Source organism: Sitophilus oryzae, unplaced genomic scaffold (genome assembly GCF_002938485.1).
Source record: "Sitophilus oryzae breed Bouriz unplaced genomic scaffold, Soryzae_2.0 scaffold_575_pilon_pilon, whole genome shotgun sequence".
NCBI lineage: Eukaryota > Metazoa > Arthropoda > Insecta > Coleoptera > Curculionidae > Sitophilus > Sitophilus oryzae.
This window is the reverse complement of record NW_022147168.1, coordinates 425,428-449,514: the sequence shown is the minus strand read 5'-3', so window position 1 is coordinate 449,514 and position 24,087 is coordinate 425,428. Positions and strand designations below refer to the sequence as shown.

Genomic DNA, 24,087 nt, shown 5'->3' with positions numbered 1-24,087 from the left:
TAAGTTCCCTAAAAAAACATAGGTAATTCGCGACTGAAACTTAAATAAAATAGTTTTAGCTTAAAACTCATCTTAGCTTTTAGCTTAATATCAATGGAAGAAATATAATTTGAATTAAATTTGAGTATACCGGGTGATGCAAAAAATATTGCGGATATACGAGGTGTCCCTCCATGAAGAATTTCGATGTAGCTAAAAGGATAAGGAAATGTCTGAACATTTGGGACATAATTAACGTAGACGGAGACCATTTGGTTAGAATATTTTCAAGACTCTAGTACTTCCGGTTTTAGGTCTATGAGTTTTTTTCACAAAAAAAATATATTGAAAATCGTGCATTTTCTTTTAAATTTTCCTGTATATCTTAGAAAACTTTTTAGAACTGCCTGGTTATCGCAAAATTTTTCCCAGAATAATTTCTTAATCTCTAATATTACTATGGTTAGGGCTTTACTCCATGGTTACGGCTCTAAAAGGGATGCAAATACAGAAAAATAAGGTAGGTTAAAAATCAGGTAGGTAAAATAAATATTTTTTTTTAATTTTCAAATTTGAATAACTCTGTTATTTTGGACTTATTTGAAGAACGTTAAAGAGAAAATATGTTCCTTTCATTGACTAAAGACCCGAGACCAAACTGTTACCATTCTTCCAAACAGTGCCGTGGCCCGTGGCACATATTTTTCTTAACATATATAGCTGCTTGAAGCGATATTTATATTTTTGATAAATGTGTTGACTACGCCTATGGTGTATGCGGTGGTATCATACTAATTAATTACGAAAAGAACGTATTAAAACGTTAACAAAAGATACAAAACTAGTATAGACGTACATATAGGTAGTACATAATATTATCAACTGCGTATCATATCAGAAAAATAATTATCGAATTCAATAAAAAAACGCTAAAAAGGCGGTGTGGACTGTTTTATTCCCTATGAAACGTAACCCCTGGCTCTTTCTTAGCATTACGCCTTTTACATTTGAAAGCTGAACAAATTACCATTGTAATAAAGTTTATACAAAGTTCACTACACACAACAAACTATTAAAAATCGCTAAAATTGTCGCTGCGATGATGACTCATTCGTTACTTCCTTAAAAATGGCGTCTAATGTCACAAATTCTGCTGCAGCCCGTATATGGGCGTTACATGTCCTTGTATTCTTTAGTTATTTGTTCCTTTTATCGAGATCTACCAGACCTGAAAATATTTGCACTTATTTAAGACTCACCCTATCAATAGCATTTTAAATTTTTCAAAGCCATCTGGGCACCGTTTTTTTATTATTAAAATTGGGAGTAGACAACTTTATACGAAGAGTATATGTAGGCATTATTTTTGAGGATTAATAAAAAATGGAGGATTCCATTTAAAAAATAGTTTTATAGTCTTCTGAGTATATTTTTATAAAAAAAAACAAAGTTTAACGGACATAACTTAAGTGTCTAAGCCCTTTTATAAAAATTGCTCGCTACAACAATGAAAATAAAATAATGAGGTTTAAACAAGACAAAACAAAAGGTTCAAAATTTCTCCATAACAATATAGCTACTATGATTTATTTAATATATGGGGAAACTTTACAATAAATCTCAATAACAATAGCCATCAATCTTGTTTAGTGTTTATTTTATATTCTTTTAATGACAAAGCTAACACAAATGTATATGGATGTTTAAAATTATGATATCACCATCCGATTTTCGACATCTGCAATGGCAGAATGGTACCTTTCGGTTGAAGGTACCGTTTGCGGCGGGTAAAATCCAACATTCTTAGCACTCTAAAGATTCAATTATGCCAGATCAAAGATTAATAATATATTTATGTTGTTTCTACGAACGGCAAAGTTTTCTTGACCGTGTGAAATAATAGTTTTGATCAGTTTTCTGCTTTCTATGCGGAATAAATGACTCGTTTGAAAAATACCGCATATTCCTTGAAGTACCAAGCGGATTAAGATTAACGAATTACTAATATGGAATTTACATATTTGATTAGAAAGTACAAAGGCAATCCAATAATCGCCAGCTTTTGGAATTCTTTTTATATTAAATTGTATGTAATTCACCTGAAGTTCACATAATATTTATAATTACACTCAGATGCCAAAAAAACAGAACGCCAAAATTTTTCGTCAATCTTAAAGTATTAAGTATATTTTTTTTTAAATTTAGCCCTATTTTCATTAATTTTTGTAGCAAACTGTGTTTAAATCTATCAACTTAATTCATAAACTCACTTTTTTTATAAACTTTAGTATTTGGCTTATTATACCGGGTGCGTCTCAAAAGTGGCTCACCCCTATAACTTTTTTATTTTTTTAGATAAAAAACGAGATTTGGTATGTTAGTATATGACATAAATTAGGATTGATTGACGTATTCAATTGTTTTCGGCCACTTCCTGTTTCACCGGAAATAACTGCAACTTTTGATTTTTAAATGGCATCATGGGTATTTTTTGTACTTTATTCGATAGAAAATGACATCCTGAATAGAATGACACATCATATGTCAAGTTTTGACATTTTCGCTTAATAAAAAATCATATTTTAAAATTCAATCCAGAGTGGCTATGTTAAAAATACTAATTCTTAATCAAGGAGCCCTGGAAAAATAGATTTGAACGTCTAATGTTTTTAGTGTCTTGTCCTGGCCAGTTAGAAAATGCTCAAATCGTATTTTTAATCATATCTCAATTTTTTCAAATGGAACGAGGGTGGCTCATTAGCATATTTGGAAAAAGGCATTTTTTACGAATAATTTGATATCACACACTTGGTATTTCGAGTCAAATTTTCATTACAAACCGCAAGTTATAATTTAAAATAAATCATATGCGAAAATGTTAAAAGGTGACATTTTGCCAGGTGGTTTTTTAACTGAAAAAATAAAAAAGTTATAAGGGTGAGCCACTTTTGAGACGCACGAGGTATAGGGTTAATTGAAGGATTGTTTTAGATTTTTAGCCTAACCTTAAAACAATCAGAACCATATGTCTCTTGAACATTTTGTTTTTTGACTCATGTCAACACATGCCTTGGTTAATTTTTAAAAGCGAAATGAACTTGATATGGACTCATCGTTCAGATCTTATGAATCCGTGCTGGTCACGATTCAATTGAACGGACCATATTATAAACAATGAATCAATTCTCACGAGTCTTTGAACCAACAATCGCATTGTGATCCGATTCAATTCTCACGATTCTTTATACAGCTCATCGTTCAGATCTTATGGATCCGTGCTGGTCACGATTCAATTGAACGGACCATATTATAAACAATGAATCAATTCTCACGAGTCTTTGAACCAACAATCGCATTGTGATCCGATTCAATTCTCACGATTCTTTTTTACGGCTCATCGTTCAAATGTTATGGATCCGTGCTGGCCACGATTCAATTGAACGAACCGTATTGTAAGAAATGAATCAATTCTCACGACTCTTTGAACCAACGATCGCATTGTGATCCGATTCAATTCTCACGATTTTTTATACGGCTCATCGTTCAAATCTTATGGATCCGTGCTGGCCACGATTCAATTGAACGGACCGTATTATAAGCAATGAATCAATTCTCACGAGTCTTTGAATCAACAATCGCATTGTGATCCGATTCAATCCTCACGATTCTTTTTTACGGCTCATCGTTCAAATGTTATGGATCCGTGCTGGCCACGATTCAATTGAACGAACCGTATTGCAAACAATGAATCGAATCTCACAATTCATTTTTAATACTCGTTCAAATGAACGACTCGTTCAATCTTTGCCCACCTCTAAGTTATGTTCAATTAACTTATTTTGTTTCAAAAAATACGTAGTGGTTCTATGTTCACGGAATATTGGATGGCCTAAACCACAACCTAAACTTAAAAACAAAGGATTAAATGAATCTAATTAATATAGATTCAGACCATTCAGACACCTCTATTATATTTAAGCTACCATTGTGAACCATTGCTAATCTGATATAGTGAATCTGAAAATATGTTTGAACGGTTTCTATTTAATATTTTCTATCTACTGTATGATCGAAAAAAAAACGGCGTCAAAGATGGCTGGGGAATGAAAATCGATAATAAATTAGGAAGATTACGGGCGAAGTAAATGACGTCTAGGGCTTGACCTCGCCAAAATTATCTCGATTGCCATTCCTCAACCGTGTGCGACGCCGTTTTTTTCGATTGTATCATGTATATATACATGAACAAACATCAGAAGTTTTATTTCTATAAAGTCAATTTTTAACCATACCACCATATTTTTACTAAAAAATATTAAATTTAACTACTGTGAGATTACTTTCTGTCAAATTCGAAAAAGTTACATAATGAAAAATACAGGAACCTTAATAAAAAATTAAAAAGTTATATGAGATTTTTTATTTTGTGTTTTACCCATGCAACATTCTATACAGGGTGTTTCAAAAAACATGTGCGATCTCTTGTGGGGGGATTCCTCACGTAAAAATTTAAAAAGATTTGTTTTTCATATCAACATAGGTCCGATTCTGCTTTGTTTCGTAGCTACAAGGTGTTAAATTCTTAATATTTTTTCGATTTATTATAATTTTCTTCCAAGTACTTTTAGCGTTTCGAATGAAATTTTGAGGGTAAAACTTACTATAAATGCGACATATTTAAAAAACTTAAGAAGTGTCAACATATTCACAAGGGACATGCATATGGGTTATCACTTGAATATTTTTCTAAAAAAAGCATGTACCCCACTGACTTTTTTTCTCTTGTTAGCAAAATAGTGTAAGCAGTTTAATGCCGATTAAAAGTTGTCTCTTGATATTTTGTCGAATTCGGCCTCCTTGATGAGATAAACGCAATTTTATTAATTTGCCTGGATCCAAGTCTAATAGCAACCTTTAAAAAAAATATGTATTTTATCATTACAACCTCCGAAAGTTTTAAATAAGTACTCATTGATTCTTCATCAAAAAATATGAAAAAAAGTTCCTATAAACTGTATTCCTGTATGGAAATGCATAGTTTTAGAGTTACAGGATGTTAAAACTTTTTTAAAATTAGTTTTTTTGTAATTATCTTAAATACCATTATTTTTTTTATTTGAAATTGATGTAAGTTGGACTAATAATAATAATATTTAATAATAAATTAGGCAAAATACCTAATTTATTAATTTTATTTTTATTTTATTTATTGTGATTATTCAATTCGACAAAATATCAATAGATAACTTTTAATAGGCATTAAACGGCCTACGCAATTTTGAAATCAAAAGAAAAAAGTCAGTGGCGCATGTTTTTTTTTGAAAAATATTCTAGTGGTAACCTATATGCACGTTGCACGTCCCTGATGGATTTATCGACATTTTTTTAGCAATAAAATATGTAGCACTTATATTAATTTTTACCCTCAAAATTTTAGTGGAATCACTAAAAGTACTTATAGAGAGTTATTACTTATATATATAGTATATATAGTATACTATAGTATATATATATATATATATATATATATATATATATATATATATATATATATATATATATATATATATATATATATATATATATATATATATATATATATATATATATATATATATAATTATATAATAATAATACTATAGTATACTATATATATAAAGTAATATATAGTATACTATATTATATTATTAGTATATTATTACTATATTACCCAAGTAGCATTTTCACGACTTGCGACCACATGTTTACTACACTAACACAACGTTGGATTAGTTACAAAAAATAGTTAGCTCCCTACCTTGGGTATTAAAATAAATTTAAACGTTTTTATAACGTTGTGCCGACGTTGGACTAGTACTACAGCAAAGTAGAAGCTTCTGCGACGTCGAATAAACGTTGTCTTGTAACCTTTTTTGCTTAAGTGATCTTTAGGTGATTTGGACAACGTAGTTACAACGTTGGATAATATAGAGTTTTCCGACGTCAGTTTCAGGACCTATTCCAACGTTATGCAAACGTCGTCTGTTTTACTAATTCCAACGTTGTTTAGATTTCCTTATTCTTACGTTGGTAGGACGTAGAGTCACTACCTTTTTGCAACTGTATTGAACCATAACCTTAAATCTTAAATTTTCAATTCATTGTTCTGTTCAGTCAGACAGTTCAGTGCTGTTTTTGTTTTTATAAAAAAAAAACTTAATTAAAATGGGACATAAGAAAGGTACATATAAAACTAAATTTAAATATACATCGACATATATTACCGACACTTCCTCGTTTATTTAGATTATAGAGGGCGGCACAAGCTAGACTCTAGAATGACTAAATTAGGCAATCTTGCGACTAGTATACTACCTGTTAAGGCCGAACTGCGACTTTATTAGTCCAGTATGCGACTACTCGAACTACTCCATCTTAATCTCCAAAACAACAAAGTTAAAGCCGCCATGTTGTTAAATAAGAAAATGTTTCGTTCTTAAAATAGCAATTCCTGCTTTTTGAATACATTAACTTGAAATATTTGACCCTAAAAAATACGCGGAAACAATTTTTTCGAATGCGAATAAATTATTCTCATTTTACTAAAAAAAAAATTCAAGAAAATTTTTAAAACTTCTTTAATTTCAAGGCCCATTAGTATTTTTTAAAGTAGAAACAATACATTTATCAATAAAGTTGTTTGCGTTTAACTTTTTACCTTGGGTAACGAGTTACAGAGTCGGTTAAAGTGTTTCAATAATTATGATCTTCAAACATCCTCCACACTTAAATACTTTTGTTTTGTTTTCCTTCACTGCCATCTGACATATGTCTCTAACTAAATTATAAATATAATATTTTTACTATAATTATCCCAATTTAGGATAAAACGCGACTTAGACGCCATATTAGTTTTGTATTTCTGTGAATTAGGATTTTAAACAACGTTGCAATTTGTACTAAATTAGGCTTCTAGCCAACGTCGGTATCCAACGTCGTTTCGACCCAAAAATTATTCTCCAAACTAGTGCAGACTAGGGTTGGCACGAGGTTGTGCCGACGTTGCGCCCCGACGTTTGGTCGCGTGACACAACGTTGTCCCGACGTCCAAATGCTGCTTGGGTATATATAGTATACTATAGTATATTATTATTACTTATTCTCTTATAAGAGAATTATAAAAAATATCGAAAGATTTTAACACCCTGTAGCTACGAAACAAAGCAGAATCAATCTAAGGCAGAATCGGACCTATGTTTATATGAAAAATAAATCTTATTTTTACGTGAGGAATCTCCCCATGAGAGATGGCACATGTTTTTTGAAACACCCTGTATAAAATCTCTTTTAAATCTTAAAACAGAAATTATAGTCTTAATATTTTTATATTTAAATAAAATTAATTATTATTTGCATTGAGTTTTATTTGCCCAATTAAAATTTATATCAGAAACTTGATATTAACTGCATTTTAATGGCGAAGTACGTACACTTACCAACGACTTACCCTATTACAAACGTTGCTTTTTTGAAGTCTCAGGGGTTTTCCCATGATGTTGTGTTTTGGTTTACGGTTCAGTGACAGCTTTTGAAATTGCAACATATGAAACAATAGTAAACAAGAAAAGAAATAAGAACGTCTTGATTACAAACGCGAAGGTGTATTTTTAATATGTAATAATTACGATCTATGTATGATATATTATTGGAGAAATTTAATTGTTGATTTGTAGTATATAGGGTACCTGGATAACAAAGTTTGTAATAAAAAAGAAGAATAATTTAGATAAGAAATACAACCGCTAATTATTTACTTGTAAAAAATGCAGCGGGTTAACTATACAATGGTTTTTCCCATCACAAGAACATCTATAGATATCTAGTTCATGAACTTCTTCGAAATTTGTTTTAAGTTTTGTTTGTTATATATATAAGATATTATTCCATTGTGGTAAATAATATCTATAATTTTAAAACATACTAATTAATACCAATGTCTTAGTGTTATCTATATCCCCAACATTTTATCCGAAGAATATTTAAGTACATTACTGATATCTATACTTATTTTGAGATGCATAATATAGTGATTGCCAAACTTGATTCTTCTCATGTAACCAGTTTCATACTAGGAAAACACTATCGGTCAGAGTAATATAAAATTGGTACTATTTTTTAAAAATAGGAATTAGATGGTGATAGTAAAAACTGAGACGGACTTAGTTAAAATTAATTGAAAGATCTAATCTCATGTGATCCATGGAAGAAGTGCAATCCACTTAGGCCTCCTTAGGATTGAGCTACTTGTGCATCCTCCCTGGAAGATACACATCGTCACTAGGCCCACTAACCACTAGCCAAATTTTGTAAAGAATGTCGCTGTGCCACTCAAGGGTGTCTAACGCAAATTTGCTAGAGTAGACCGGGATTGAACTATTGGACTCTCTGATCAACGAGAGTCTACACACGTATAATACATTCTCTCGTTTACATCCTTAGATTTGTTTACATCTCGCTTCTGCAGAGTGATGTATCTCATGACTTCATTTTGTAGATGTGTTTACTGAGTGGGCAAAATCCGGTTAGTATTTCACTTGGGGTTGAGGAACTCAGTTTCAGGGGAGAAGGTTCCTGCACGGAGAGTCTTAGGACATTGCACCTCCATGAACCCTCCCAAGACCGCTGGGTACTCTCAACAATGATTGAGAGTATGTGATCTCTGATCACATCCTTCACGAGGTGGCCCTGTTGAAACTGAACTCAGTGGATCTAAACCGGGAAGTCGATAAACATCTCCCAAGCTAAGCTGTTAGACACCGAGGCGAAGGCTGGATGGCACTAGGGTTATAGCTGTCACGAACGGTTCTTTTGGGGCAACAGGTCGCACCCTATCGGATCTAGACCTTACCTCCGTATGCGGGGCTCTGCGGAGGTGGACTTCCTTTCCCTAGCTTCTCGTGGGACCAATATGGATAATAAATCTCAAAGGTAAAAAAATACAACAAAAGGCCAAAAGTAACCAAAGCTGAGGGACATGGTAACTCAAGGGCCACAAAACAGGTTCCTAAAGCTGAAAAGCAGGGAACTTCCAGAGAAATTCCACAAGCCGAAAGGCCGGGAACTTCAAAGGAATCCTCCCACGCTCAAGGAGCTACTAAGTCTGTCAGAGTAACTGCGACGGAAGACGTAGATCTCATGACAGATGCAGAAATCAGGGCTGCTAAGCTATCTGGCATCTCTAAAGCTAAAATCACCAGATGAGTAAAAGAAGGCCAAGATTACATACAGGCCAAACGGGCCGTAATCAAAGCCAACTTTGTCAAAGCTGCTGAAAGGGCAACAGAGGAGCCGTCAAAGCCTTCAAGGGCCATGACAAATTGTGTAAAACCACCGACCGAAGGGCCAAAAAGGCCAAGGTCTGACCAAGGCACACCACCTGAAAGCCAACGCAAGAGGAAAAGGCCAAAAACCGAAGGTGTGTCTTATAGCGAAGCTGCTGCTTCCGTTAGGTTAGCGGTGGTACATAAGGGTTTCCCGGAAGTCAGGATGGAACCGGACAAGCTTATGGCAGTCCAGAAATCCATCTTGACTGTGTACGAAGCGATTCCGGAAAGAGAACTACAGGTCCGATTTCTGAGGGGCACGTACAAGCCGGGATTCCTGGAATTAATCTGTGCGGATGACACTACTGCGAAGTGGGTAAAGGAGGTCGTTCCGTCTCTAGCGCCGTGGGAGGGTGCCTCTCTTGCGGTGCTGGAGGGGGATGAAATACCCAGGCCCAACGCATGTGTCGTCTTCATACCGGACGAAAAAGACGGGGAGCGTCTTGAGGCTAAAAGGATTCTCAAGAGATTGGGAATAAGTAACCATAGCCTCAGGACGCATCTGTGGACTATCTGGGGCAGTAAACCCTCAGACAAGGGGGTTCTGTGGACCTTCTCGATGGACCAAGGTTCAAGAGAGGCTCTCCAGGAACACCAAATGTCTCCCTTCTACGGGATGGGAAGGGTGACCTTCCGGCCCAAAGAAGAGAAGACAACAGTGTCGCGGGAAAACCCAGACGCAACTACCTGTAATGTAAAAGGGGAGCAATCCCTACCGATGTTTCAGGTGGAGGAAGAACCTCTTCTGGATGGAACCAGCCCGCTCAAAAGGACATTGGTCCAAGAGCTCGCGGAATCCATCGGGGAGAAAGAGTCCTGTAAACCTGACCCTTCCAACTCTTCGCAGTGAAGAGAGAAATAAGGATCCTGCAGGCCAAACTTCAGCACGCAAAAGCTGCTTCAGCAACGCTGGTCAGAAGGATGGAACAAGAAGGCATTGATGTGGCCCTCCTGCAGGAACCCTGGAGGATAGGCGAGAAAATTGCTGGTCTATCATCTAAACAAGGTAAGGTTTTATGCACGCCTGGGCCCATAAGACCAAGAGCGTGCATAATTCATAGTAATAGAGTAGATTGTACACTAATACCGGTGCTCTGCACCGATGATGTAGTTACAGCTATTCTAACACTAACCACGGAAGAAGGAGAAAAGAGAATGGTGATATGCTCAGACTACTTCCCTGGCGATGAAGCTCAATGTCCACCTAGCATTATAAGCGACGTACATTCTGCCTGCGTTGCATTCTGCCTAGAAAAAGGAATACATCTCATTATAGGATGTGACGCTAACGCACACCATACCGTGTGGTCAGCACTAACATTAATACTAGAGGTGAGTCTTTTTTAAATTTCATCTTATCTGAGGGTTTACTAATATCCAATATAGGAAATAAACCTACGTTTGTCACTAGGGCTCGTAAGGAAGTTTTAGATTTAACTCTTTGCACAGGCAAGGTAAGTGATAACATAACAAACTGGCATGTGTCGGACGAACCGTCGTGTTCGGACCACAGACATATTCGGTTTAACCTTAATATCTTTCCGTCAGAAATCAAATACCGTAACCCAAGAGATACAAACTGGATAGGATTTAGAATGTTTCTCAGTAGGTATCTAGACGGTAATACGGAACAGATAAAGGGCGTAGAAGCACTAAACTCGGCAGTGGAAAGGGTAAGCGAAGCAATTGTGGCGGCCTATCATGAAAACTGTCCAGAAAAAAACTAAGAAAAACACGGGTAGCAATACAGTCTGGTGGAGCAACGGCTTGAAGAGGTTAAGATCGGAAGTTCGAAGCCTCTTTAACAAGGCCAAAAGCAACCAAGATTGGGCTACCTACAGGTATTAGCTCACGCAATACAATAAAGAAATTAGAAAAGCCAAAAGGAATTCATGGAGAAAGTTTTGCGAGGAAATTACAGATGTCCCGGCATGCTCTCGTATCCATAAAGTCCTGGCAAAAGATGGGGCATCCATCAAGGAAATAGGTTTCATTAAGAAAGCTGATGGCACTTATACAGAAACTAAAGAAGAAAGTCTCTTAAAGAATTAGTAAAAGTTCACTTTCCGGCCTCGCTAATTCTGAGGGACTCTACTAGGCAAACCAACCTAGACCCAAGGCTGGCCAGGCCAAGGCCTGTGGATTGGAAAATTGCCACAGAAGTTACCAGACCAAGTAGAATTAGATGGGCAATAAATAAATTCCAGCCGTATAAATCTCCGGGTACAGACGGTATATATCCCATACTATTACAGATGGGAATAGAGGAATTAATACCTCACATATGTAAGATTCTCAAAGCTAGCCTGGCATGGGGAGTCATACCAGAAAGATGGCAAAAGGTTAAGGTCATATATCTTCCTAAGGTAGGCAAGGTATCGGACTTTACACCAAAGTCATATAGACCGATAAGCCTATCCTCCTTCCTACTGAAAACGCTAGAGAGGCTCTTGGATAGGTTTTTAAGGGACGAAGTGCTAAGGGATAGTCCCCTAAGCAATCGTCAATATGCATACCAACCAGGTAAATCCACGGATGCTGCATTAGATGATTTAAATAGGCTTATTTCAAAGTCGATAGAGGACAAAGAAATAGCAATGGCCGCTTTTTTAGATATTGAGGGAGCATTCAATAATGCTACTACCGACTCACTAGTAAATGCAATGAGTAGAAGAGGTACACCTGCAGTGGTATGTAGATGGATAAGGGCCGCCTTAGAAAACAGGATAGTGATTTCCACTCTAGGGCAAGCTACTATCAAAGCAGTAGCGGGTGGAGGTTGTCCACAGGGAGGAGTGTTATCTCCTCTACTTTGGGCAACCTTGGTAGATGACCTCCTCAACGAACTGTCCACACAAGGTTTTTATTGCCTAGGATATGCAGACGACATCGTAATTGTGGTCAGGGGCAAGTTTGCTGGTATGATATCAGAAAGAATGCAGACAGCCCTAAACAAAGTTGACAAGTGGTGCAAACAAGAGAGACTGACAGTCAATGCTCAGAAAACACAAATTGTCAATTTTACAAAAAAGATAGCACCAAAAGGCCTAAAACCACCAGTGCTAGGAGAAACGGAGATTTCATTTGCCAAAGAAACAAAGTATCTTGGGATATTTTTTGATCAAAGGCTTACATGGAATACTCACATAGCGAAAGCAACACAGAGGGCTGCCATCTCTTTAGGTAGGTGCAGAAGGATGTGTGGAAAAAACTGGGGACTTAACCCTAAAATGACTCTATGGCTATACACAAGGGTAGTAAGACCCATGATAACCTACGGGTCGGTGGCGTGGTGGACAAAGACATCGCAAGTGGGTGCGGTAAGGCTGTTAAGTTCCACACAAAGGCTTGCGTGTCTGTGTGTAACTGGGGCCATAAAAACCACTCCTACAAATGCGATGGAAGTCTTGTTGAACTTACCACCACTACATATTTTCATACAAGGCGAAGCCAGATCTGTCATGCACAGGTTAATTCACGGTCAGCAGCACATAAGCCAAACGCATAGTGCTGCAAACCAGAAGCTAATCGAAGAGCTAAAAGCAGACAAAGTATTGGGATTACCAATTGATGCAACAGCTACTAGGTATAGCTTCAACAACAAATTTAATATAACCATACCAGGAAGGGAAGACTGGAGTAAAGGTGTACCCATTCAAGCTGAGGCAACCTGGTATACAGACGGCTCAAAAACGTCAGAAGGCGTAGGAGCTGGAATAGTAGGGCCGAAACAAGGGAGATCCTTCCACGTAAGCCTATCCAAGGATGTCAAATTTTCCAGGCAGAAATAACGGCAATCCACTATTGTGTAGAAGAAATAATAAGGCAACAAAGAACAAATCGTTCTGTGGCGATCTTCACAGACAGCCAAGCGGCGCTAAAGGCACTCAGCTCCACGGAGGTCAATTCTAGACTAGTGGGGGACTGTGTGCGTGCTCTGAATACTTTGGGCGAACGTAGCACTGTTACGTTGGCCTGGGTGCCAGGGAACGAGGGTCACAAGTGTAACGAAAAGGCAGATGAAAGGGCCAAGCAAGGCTCATCAATGCCATTCATAGGCCCAGAACCCTTCTGCGGCGTTGCAAAGGCGGTCATGAGAATGGCCACGGAGCGATGGGTGGCCAACAAATCTCTAGAATGGTGGATAAACTCACCAGGGCAGACAGGCGAAAAGGTTCATTGTAGAACGTTCGCCAAAATTCACGGTAGACTTGATAAGCAAGGACAGAAAGACAGTCAAAGCTGTAGTAGGTCTACTAACAGGGCATTGTAAGCTAAATAGGCATCTAAAGCTGATGGGATTGACAGACGAAGCTATGTGTAGGTTCTGCCAATCTGAAGAAGAAACGTCAGAACACATTTTATGTCGGTGTGACAGCCTGGTAAATGTGCGGTTCCCGGTAATAGGCAATGATAGGCCATTGCCAAGTAGCTACATGGAGGGTTCAGTCTCCAAGTTGCTAAACTTTGTGAAAAGAATAGGACTGGAGAATGTAATCTAAGGATCAGAAGAGGACCACAATAGATCTGAGAAGGTCGCAGTGGATCAGGCCGAAAGCCACCTCTAAGAATCTAATGTAGTATTTCACTTGTAATTCAAAGACTGTTTTTGAACATTAATTACTGGTTACTGCAAAATTTCGTTAACTCGTTTGCAACTCTTTTTGCATTTCATCCTAGTACTTCTTAGTAAGGTCACAGGTAAGGTCGTTAAGTCTATCTCCCATCGCTGCGATAGGCAATATTCTGCGGAGGGTCAGTTCTAACATATTTAATCGGCTGCCTTCTTAGTCAATAACTCATATGTTTTTTTGTTGTAGTGTTTTTTTTTGTTGTCACTACCTTGTGCGCCTGGATTAATGATAATAACTTATAACTAATAACTCATATGTTTTTTTGTTGTAGTGTTTTTTCTTGTCACTACCTTGTGCGCCTGGATTAATAATAATAACTTATAACTAATAACTCATATGTTTTTTTATTGTAGTATTTTTTCTTGTCACTACCTTGTGCGCCTGGATTAATGATAATAACTTGTGCGTGTCCGTTAACCAAAACTAATGGATGCTTTTTGGTATTCCTTCCAGACCCAGTAGTTATTTTGAATCTTTATATAGATAAAAGTGATTACCTACTATCAGTTAAGACTCTGCGATGCTTTGATCCGTTTGTTTTCTGCTAGATATATCTCTTATTCTCCCTGACTGCCATATGATTGCCTTCTACCGATAGGATATGACCCATTTACCTATCATTTTCAGGCTTCGTGAAAATAGTTTACAGTCCTTTTTTATCGCTCTGTGAATATATTAATTACATCATGATACGCTCTCATTTTCTCCATTGCATTGGTGTAACTCTCGTACTGCTTGGTAAAGGCAGACTTCGGAGAAATGCCATCTGGACATGCCTATAGGAGAGGTGTCATTTTTACAACCTCATGCCAAACGCGGTGTCTGGTTTGTCCACATCAGACCTGGGGCTCCCATACCTGTTATTACAGATATTACGGGATGCATCCACTTTTCTCAGTCCTTATTCTATGTAAAGAATCTAGTTAAGTATTGCATCAAAGGTCACACCAAGACCAAGGTATTTAACCTCCCATACCAAGCTTAATTTTGCATTTATTAATGTTAATTTAAAGGTACCTTCAGCTGGGCCACTTGGCTAAATTTCTTAATTAAAAGAACCATATCAATATTTTTGGAGTTGACAAAGAGGAATTTCTCCACACATAGTTTTGAATTCTTCTAAGGTCCAACTGTATTTAGACGCAGGATGCCTTTGAATTTTCCATTGAGTACAATTAAATCTTCTGCGTATCCTATTGTGTAGAAACTCTCGGAATCGAGTTAGTGCGACGGTTTATCAAAGAGCGAGTCTTCGTAGTTAGTAATAATAATAATAAGGAATCTTTAGAGAATATCCATTTTCATCTGTGTTGTTCGAAATGTGTACCGACGAAGATAACATTCCCTCTTTTAGAAATTCTTTAGGAAAGGATGTCTCCAAGAAAATTCGACGTAACCTAAACATATCTAATAATATCAGAAATATCTATAAAGTTCGTCTTTGAAGCTATATTTTAACCCCACTATTATAGTATTTCCGAAGTCAATTGGAAGTAGTGAGACTCTAATTTTCTTAGTCCCGAGTCCCAATCTATCCCAACTGACTTCAGATAAACTATACCTATATATATTTCTTCCTTCCTTTCCAAAAATTTGGACAAAATATAATATATAATTTATTTTATTAAAATACACTTTATACCGGAAAAGGTATTTTCCATATTAGCTAATTTCATAAGATTATAAAAAGTGTCAATAATGTAATAAGTAAAGTCCAGATTTTTTCTTTGATCAGGATTTCTGATGAATATATGGAGACATCGATTCATATTAAATGCCGACACAACAAAAACTGGCGTGATTTCTTCTAGAGTGATACCTGGGACAAAACATTTAATTTTTAAAAAACCCAGTTATTATGAAAAAACTGTTTATTATTTTCCTCATTACTTCATTAAATCCCATGAGATGATAAAAATGTGTAAATATTGTAATAAGTAAAGTACAGATTTTTTCTGTAATCAGTGTTTCTGCTGAAACGACGCTGATGGTAAAAATAAACCGACACAAATTCGTTTACTGTTACTGAGAAATTACAGGAACAAATAATCAAAAGTGGTACAGACGGAATATTGGAATATCCCAACGGTTCTCGACAGACTTGAAACTTCGTTAAGGTTTACACACTTTATTGACATTATAAAAACATCAATTGATTCAGTCCCAATAAAAAAAACATAACGAGCACAATGAGTTAAATTATTTTCAATGAATAAATCATTTTAAATATCTTTTAATCGTTATTTTTTACTATTGAATACTCGTAGTAAAAATCTTATGAACAAGGATAATACTAAATATTAATATAATGTGTGAATAATAGCCATGAATCTGCTGATAATGCTAACATGGTTAGTGGTACGCGCATCCAGAACAAAAGTAAAATGTTTTGGTGTATTGTGATGAATTAGTATTTTATTTTGCTGTTGTAACACCAACGGTTCCAACCCCCAACTGTAATAATGATAATAAACAACAAAATAACTAAAACAAATAAAATATTAGTAGTATAATTTAAGTAAAACATACCGCTAACACATACGAGTGTAGCAGTAAGTGTGCTATATATTTGACAATAATTGGAACTTATACAGGGTGGTCCGAACTGTATTCCGGAAACATCAGCAGCATATTCTGCAGAAAAAAATAAGTAAAAAAATTCGTATAAATGTATGTCCTAAAATGCTTAGTTTCGGAGATACAGGGTGCAGAAGTTTCATTTTTATTTCGATTTTTTCCAAATAATTTCTGAAGTAACGTCAATATTTGGATGAAAATTGGTGTATGGGAGTTTTTTGACATGACAAATTTGATTTTGATATCAATATGACTCCTACTAGTAGAGGGCGCCAGTTACATGTGTTTTGACTGTTTTGAAGCGTAATAACTTTTTGTCCCCGTACCTGTATAAAACCACCGAGTGAAAAAATATACATCTCAATGGCTTTAACGTAAAAAATATCTCTTTGTAAAAATCGCTACGAGCAACCGTTCTCAAGATATTTAGAATGGGAATAGTCAATACATGTGATGATTGACGAAAAATAAACACGTTGAGTAGATAGTTATTTCACTGAAATAATAAATTTGGGAAATGTTTATTTTTTTAAATTAATCATTCATTTTTATGCAAAAAATGTCGATAAAACAGTTTCTGTCGAACTTTTAGCACAAAAACATTTCAAATTTATGATTTCAGTCTAATAACTATTTGGTCAACATGTTTAATTTATGTCAATGATGACAGATATAGAGCGGGGTTTTAGAGCGGGAAGGTCTACTGTGGATCATCTGTTTACCATAACACAGGTCGACAGGTCTTAGAGAAAAAAACGGCAAAAGATCAAGAGTTCTTCACTTACTATATATAGACCTCCAAAAGGCTTATGACAGCATACCATTAAATAAATTGTGGGAAACGTTGGAAATAACTAATATAAATGTCAACCTACTTAAAGCAGTTAAGAACTTATACCAGAACACCACAGCTAGAATAAAAATACGACACTCATTGTCAGAAAGCATAAAAATTACAAAAGGCCTCAAGCGGGGATGTTGCCTATCTCCTATACTATTCAAAATATACCTGCAACAAGCACTAAAAAAATGGATGCTTAAGTGTAGAGGAATGGGAATCCCCCTAATAAATGATGACACCCTACATACCCTATTATAGCCCAATATCACGACGACCTTGAATATATGGCAAGGAAGCTGATAGAGGAGTATAAGAAATGGGGGTTGGAGGTAAATATCACCAAAACTGAATGTATGACTGTAGGGGGGCCACAAGAGAACATAGTCTTAGAGGATGGAAGCGTGATAAAAAACTGTGACAAATATAAATATCTCGGATTAAAAATAACTAACTATGGAAAACTCGACGAGGGTATAAAAGATCGAATAATGCAAGGCAGAAGGGCACTATCTATGTTGAATGGTGTACTGTGGGATCAAGGAATCTCTAAAGCTAATAAGAAGAACATATATAATACGGTAGTGAAAAGCATAATAACTTACGGAAGCGAAGTATGGCAATTGAAAAGCAGAACAGAGAATATGCTATTAGCGACCGAAATGGATTACTGGAGGAGATCTGCTGGAAAATCGAAAAGAGAACAAATAACCAACAACAGAGTAAGGGAGATTATGGGAGCAGAATACACAATTGTGGACGACATAAGAACAAAACAACTCATATGGTTTGGTCATATGCAACGAATGCCCGATCACAGAATACCAAAACAAATTTTACTGTAGACACCTCGAGGCAGAAATAAAAGAGGAAGGCCGCGACGAAGCTGGAGGGAGGGTGTGGATAAAGAACTAGAAAATAGAGAAATACCTGATGATCTCTGGCTAAATAGACAAGAGTGGAGGTTAGGTGTCGGAAACGTCGTAGAACGTTCTGAACCGACTTAAAAAATATGTAGGTGGTGCCCTCTAGTAGTAGGAGTCAATGCTGATGTTTCCGGAATACAGTTCGGACCACCCTGCATATTATGTTGAAAAAATCTATCCCATATTTACAGGGTCCAGAGGAAAACTTGTTAAGTGCCAATTTCTTAATTTTAGGATTTACAATATTATAGTAGGTCTAAATGGTCCCTACAAAATGTATAAACTCTGCAGGGCAATAAGTTGTTAAACCCCTATGATATATGCCTAGTAAAAATATAGAATACACAGGAAGTACCTGATAATTACCAGTCGTTCGGTGCTCTACTGTAAAATTAGTGAAATGGCGCTTATCATGTTTTTCCTGTGGACCCTTCATTTACTTGCAACCCCGAACGAGTAGAGTGTAACATATATAGGTTTGAGTATTAATAGCAGTTCATTGTATCAGTTTTAACTCATTAATGCCCAGATTTCCTATTTTTATAAAAATCTATTTTTTAGAATATGATGGCTTCTTTACGAACATATCCATGAAACTACAAGAAATTTTTAAAACATTTTCACAAATACCGTCATTTTAGGTTGTGGTTGAGTCATTAGCGACCCCTTGAGCATTTAAAATACTATCTAAAAATAAAAATAATTCTTATGTATATTTAAGTTTTATTGCCAAAAATGTGTTACATATAATTAAAAATTAACTAAAAATTTTCATAATGATTTATCATGTAATCGGACACTTCACAACATTTATTGGTTTTATTTTTGCAGCTTTAGATATCTATGTCTAACTATGATGTCTAACTGTGAATTGATTACAAGATGTCTGCCAGAGACAGTGGCAGAAACCCTGATGGACGCTGTCTTTCTTCCAGCTACAACTGATTTCTGACTATATTTGGATAACAGTTCCTTTACAATGCCTCTTCCGAACTCCAAGTTATATCTTTATTAACTGTATAACAATATTACCGAGCAATATTCTATGCATTAGCAGCACATATATCAAACTTACAGAACATAATTGATATGTACCATTTTTTACCTTTCATATTAGGCGATAACATTAGTTCAAAGAACTGCAGAAACTTCAGTGCCTTGGACACGTCATGAGAGGAGAAAAGTACCACCTATTCCAACTGATATTACAAGGAAAAATTCAAGGAAAGAGAAGTGTAGGAAGAAGGCGCCATTCATGGATGAGAAACTTACGTGACTGGTTCGGGTGCACCACAAACCAACTATTTCGGTCGGCTGTGTCACGAATACGTATAACACTGATGATTGCCAGCCTTCGCAACGAAGAAGGCATTTGAAGAAGAAGAAAGAGCTGCAATGGAGATGAGCTTCCTGGTCCGTATAAAAATATGTCCTAAAATACTTTCTTTCGAAGATATAGGATGTAGAACTTTTATTACTATTTCGTCATTTTCTAAATAACTTCTGAACTATCGTCCTATTTGCATGAAAATTGGTGTCTGGGAGTTTTTTGGCAAGGGAAATTCGATTTCGATGCCAGGAGGGATTTCTGGTCCAAAATGTCCTAAAATGCTTTGTTTCGAAGTTATAGGGTGTACAACTTATATATTTCTATTTCGTTTTTTCCTAAATAATTTCTAAACTATCGTCCTATATGCATGAAAACTGGTGTCTGGAAGTTTTTTGGCCTGAGAAATTCGATGTCGATGCCAGTATGACTATTAATTGTAGGGGGCGCTACATACATATTTTTGAACTCTTTTGAAGACCAACTTTTCGTCCGTATCTTTATTACACTACTGAGTAAAAAACATTTCGGCCCTATTTTACATCAAAAAGTAGTAATTGTTCTCAAGATATTTGGAATTGAAGCAGTCAATATATGTCACCATTACCAAAAATTAAACACGTTGACTAGATACTTATTTGACTGAAATAATAAATTTGAAATATGTTTCTGCCAAAAGTTCGACAGAAACTCTTTTGTCATATTTTTTCTAGAAAAAATTAGGATTAATTAAAAAGAAAATAAAAAGTTTCCAAATTCATCATTTCAATCAAACTATCTAGTCAACATGTTTATGTTTTGTCATAATGATAATACATGCATGTATTGACTATTTTTGTATTCCAAGTATCTTGAAAACCATTACTTGTGGGTTTTTTTTTACGCAAGAAATAACGGAAATGTATATTTTTTCACTCAGTAGTTTAATACAGGTATTGACAAAAAATTATTACTCTTCAAAACACTTAAAAATCATGTAGGTGGCGCCCCTTATAAGTAGGAGTCACAAGAGCTCCAAGCTCACAGAAAGCTTAAGTCTTTTTTTTTATTAAGCTACTTGATTTTAAGTCATTTTTCGAAAGCTGATTTAAGACTTAACCCTTAAGTACTAACACCCCGTCTCACAGACGTAAAGGACTAGCTGGACATATGACATCTCCTCTCCTCTCCACTTCTAATTATCATCCAACTATGTAATTTCAATACGCATCAAAACAAATTAAAGGCCGGCAGGGCAATTTGCGAAAGTGTGTAGTTTTCGAAATATTTTAGTTCAAACTGTCGATGCCGTCTGACAGACGGAGTGTTAGCGTTAACGTAAGTGTTTTTTTTAAATTTGTGGAATGAATCAAGAACCTAGTAGCTCAAAACATGTAAAGTATGGCAAAAAAGATTACAAGGATACTCTTCTAAAGTGGTTTGAAGGACTGGCAGCGATAATAGCAAAATAGTGACAAAGAATCCGAATGTGGCGAAAATTTTGCCATAGAGAGCGATCATAATTCTGAATTCAAATTAGAAGGTAAAAAAAACGGTTTTTAACTAATATCTAATGGTATGTAGCTGTGTATGTTTTGATATAGGTGATGAAAATATGGATGTGAACGATCAGTAAACTAATATCGAAGAAAGTGAACAGAACAATTTGTTTGGAATGCGCAAAAAAGTGTGTAGGGAACAAGCCAATCTTTAGGCATTGTCATTTTTTTATTCTTTATATTTTCTTTTGCTTTTTTGTGCTTAATAGATAGGTTTTTATATGCTAAATATAATAATCAATATATTTTTCATTTTCCTTTCGCTTTTTTTTCTATCTCGATGAAAACAAAGATATGTCAAAAATCCAAAATTAGTACTTTTATTTAAAAAATATAAAACATGTTCGCATAATATAAGCATTAGATATTTTTTTCCTGTAGTTTTAATGCTAATGATTCACTCCACTTACAAAAAATCTGTTAGTCACGAACAAAATATGAATTTTTTTTAATGCGTCTCTCAGACGGTCTGTTAGTATAGGCACGACTATTTCAATATGTTAGTACTTAAGGGTTAAGATTTACGTCTTTTTCAAAATGATTTTTGATTTAAATCTTGATTCCGAAATAGAAAAAGATTTAAGTCTTTTTTAAAAAGCAACCCGCATCTTTGTAACTCTTCTCATAAACGAGAAACACTTTAAAAATCGCTAAAATGGGTCATCCTGTACAAAATATCATAGAATTTAATTTAATATAAGTTGTGTTTGTGTTCTTTATGTTTATTTTTTTATTGTTGATTATATTAGTTATTCTGAAAATAAATCGTTTTGTTTTAAGTGGTTTTATTCTCATCTGTACCTACAATAAATTAATAATATGATACTTGGTAAGAAAATCGCCTAATCGTTAATACAAGAAATTTAATACTAACATTTAAAAAAGGTACTTAAATTGAATTCTGGTTGTCTTCATTTGAAGGTAATTATATTGATTTTAAGTCATTTTACTGACTTAACTTACAGATCATCATGATTTAAGTCGTAAAAACGACTTAAAAAACGTTATATTGATGTAAGTCTTTACAAAAATGATTTTACTTGAGACTTGAAATAAAATGATTTAAGTCAAAGACTCATAACTTAAATCATTATAACTTTATGTTGAATTTGACTTAAGATTTAAATCAATTTGATGTTAGAAACGACTTTTTAAAAAAGTCTTTTTAAAACTGACTTGTTGCAGCTCTGGGAGTCACACTGACACTGACACGAAAATCGAATTTATCATGTCAAACCTTTGTGTCAAACAAACACGCACACCACTTTTCATGCAAATATCGACGTTAGTTTGGTTTGGTTTGGTTTGGGAAATAAAAACGAAATAAAAATGAAACTTCTGCACCCTGTATCCTGTATCTAAGAAACGAAGCATTTTAGGACATGGATACGAACTTGTTACATAATCTTATCTGCAGATTACGGTGTAGAAGATTCCCGAATACAATTCAGAGCACCCTGTATAGTGTGTATTTTTTGTATGAGACACAAACAGAAATTATAATAGTTTTAAATTGGAAATTCCAGGTCCCCCGCATACAATATAAAATTGATTATTATATAGTGGTAAGAAGTTTATGGCTCTTTAGGGTGAAATTGGAAATTTGCATTTTTTTTGTCGTGTTGACAGAAACATTCTTAATATAAAATGAAAGTTGTTTCTACCCTAGCGTAAGATGAAGAAGGTAGGTACTCAAAAAAATAATGAACAACATGATTTTAAGTAAAATTATGGTTCACAATAAGTACAAATGCCCGATTTTTACTTCAACAACATCAAGAAAATCAAGCATATTTTAAGTAAAAATAAAGTAAATAAATTTGAACCAAAAAAATAAAAAATATATAAATAAATAATTTAAAATACTTTATCATATAGGTATCTTTCCTTTAAGTCAATATTACCGAGAATCGACTAGAAACAACGTCCTGTATGTCATAATTTGTTTTTTGTTATTAACGATTTACATATTTGTGGTATGGATTTTACGTCCATTTTTTCAATTAAATAAATATTTGTGATTGTCTGAAAACAAAGATATACGTTTGCCCTCGCGTGGAAAATCATAACAAATTTGCTCAATTAACTTATATTTAGAACTTTCAAAATAATTACGTCAAAATGCTTATTAAATTTGTTAAATTTTCGAATGAAAGTGAACTGAAATTTATACAGTTTTCCTTTAGATTAAATATATAAGATTAATATTCAAAAATAGTTACTTTGAGAGAAAATATGCAGTTGACATTACTTGCAGCAGCGACTGGTAGAATTTTTATTAGGATGGGCATATGCAAGACGAAGACTGACTCACCTGGTTTAATGCCGTGTTAGAATGACCTTACAGATCTATTGTGTGTTCCCCTTTCTTGAGTTATAACGAGTTATAACTCATCATACAGTCTCAGGGCTTGAACAAAAGCTAGTATCTGAGACGGCTCCACAGAGGCCAGCTCTCCATCCTCGACATCAGCCGTACCAAAGTTCATGGCACGAATGGTCGTCGACCCGGCGCACTCAGTGATAAGGTGTTCTGGTGTTTCCCCATTTTCCCTACAGAATCTGCATTCGCCGTTGTTTCACAGCTTCAGGCTACTGAGGTGTTCGTTGAGGAGACAGTGTCCTGTTAGAAACTCCGTGACAATTTGAAGATTGTTTTTACTTTTACCTGTACAGGGTGGGTCAAATTCGACGCTTTTAAATGGAAACACCCTTTTCTATAGAACGTAGACTTTAATGGTTTAAGTATATTTTTTTTAAAATTACTAATTTAAGAGTTATCAACAGAAAAATTGATTTTTTATTTGGGACACCCTCTATATTTTTAATTGACTGAAAATAATTTAAAATTACCTTTCCAAAAATATAGCACATTTGATATTTTGTTATAATCCCCCTCGAAATAC

The 24,087-nt window shown here is 35.1% G+C and overlaps 1 protein-coding gene across 1 annotated transcript; it reads left to right on the top strand.

Moving 5' to 3' along the window:
* Window positions 1–17,677: 17,677 nt before the first annotated feature.
* Window positions 17,678–18,235, top strand: LOC115887453. The gene has a single exon (XM_030906884.1). It carries the CDS (start codon window positions 17,678–17,680, stop codon window positions 18,233–18,235), a length of 558 nt encoding a protein of 185 aa, XP_030762744.1.
* The last annotated feature ends 5,852 nt before the right edge of the window (window positions 18,236–24,087 follow it).

Excerpts from the sequence above, each read along its gene's own strand:
- LOC115887453 (XM_030906884.1), top strand. The coding sequence starts at position 17,678 with ATGGCAAGGAAGCTGATAGAGGAGTATAAGAAATGGGGGTTGGAGGTA.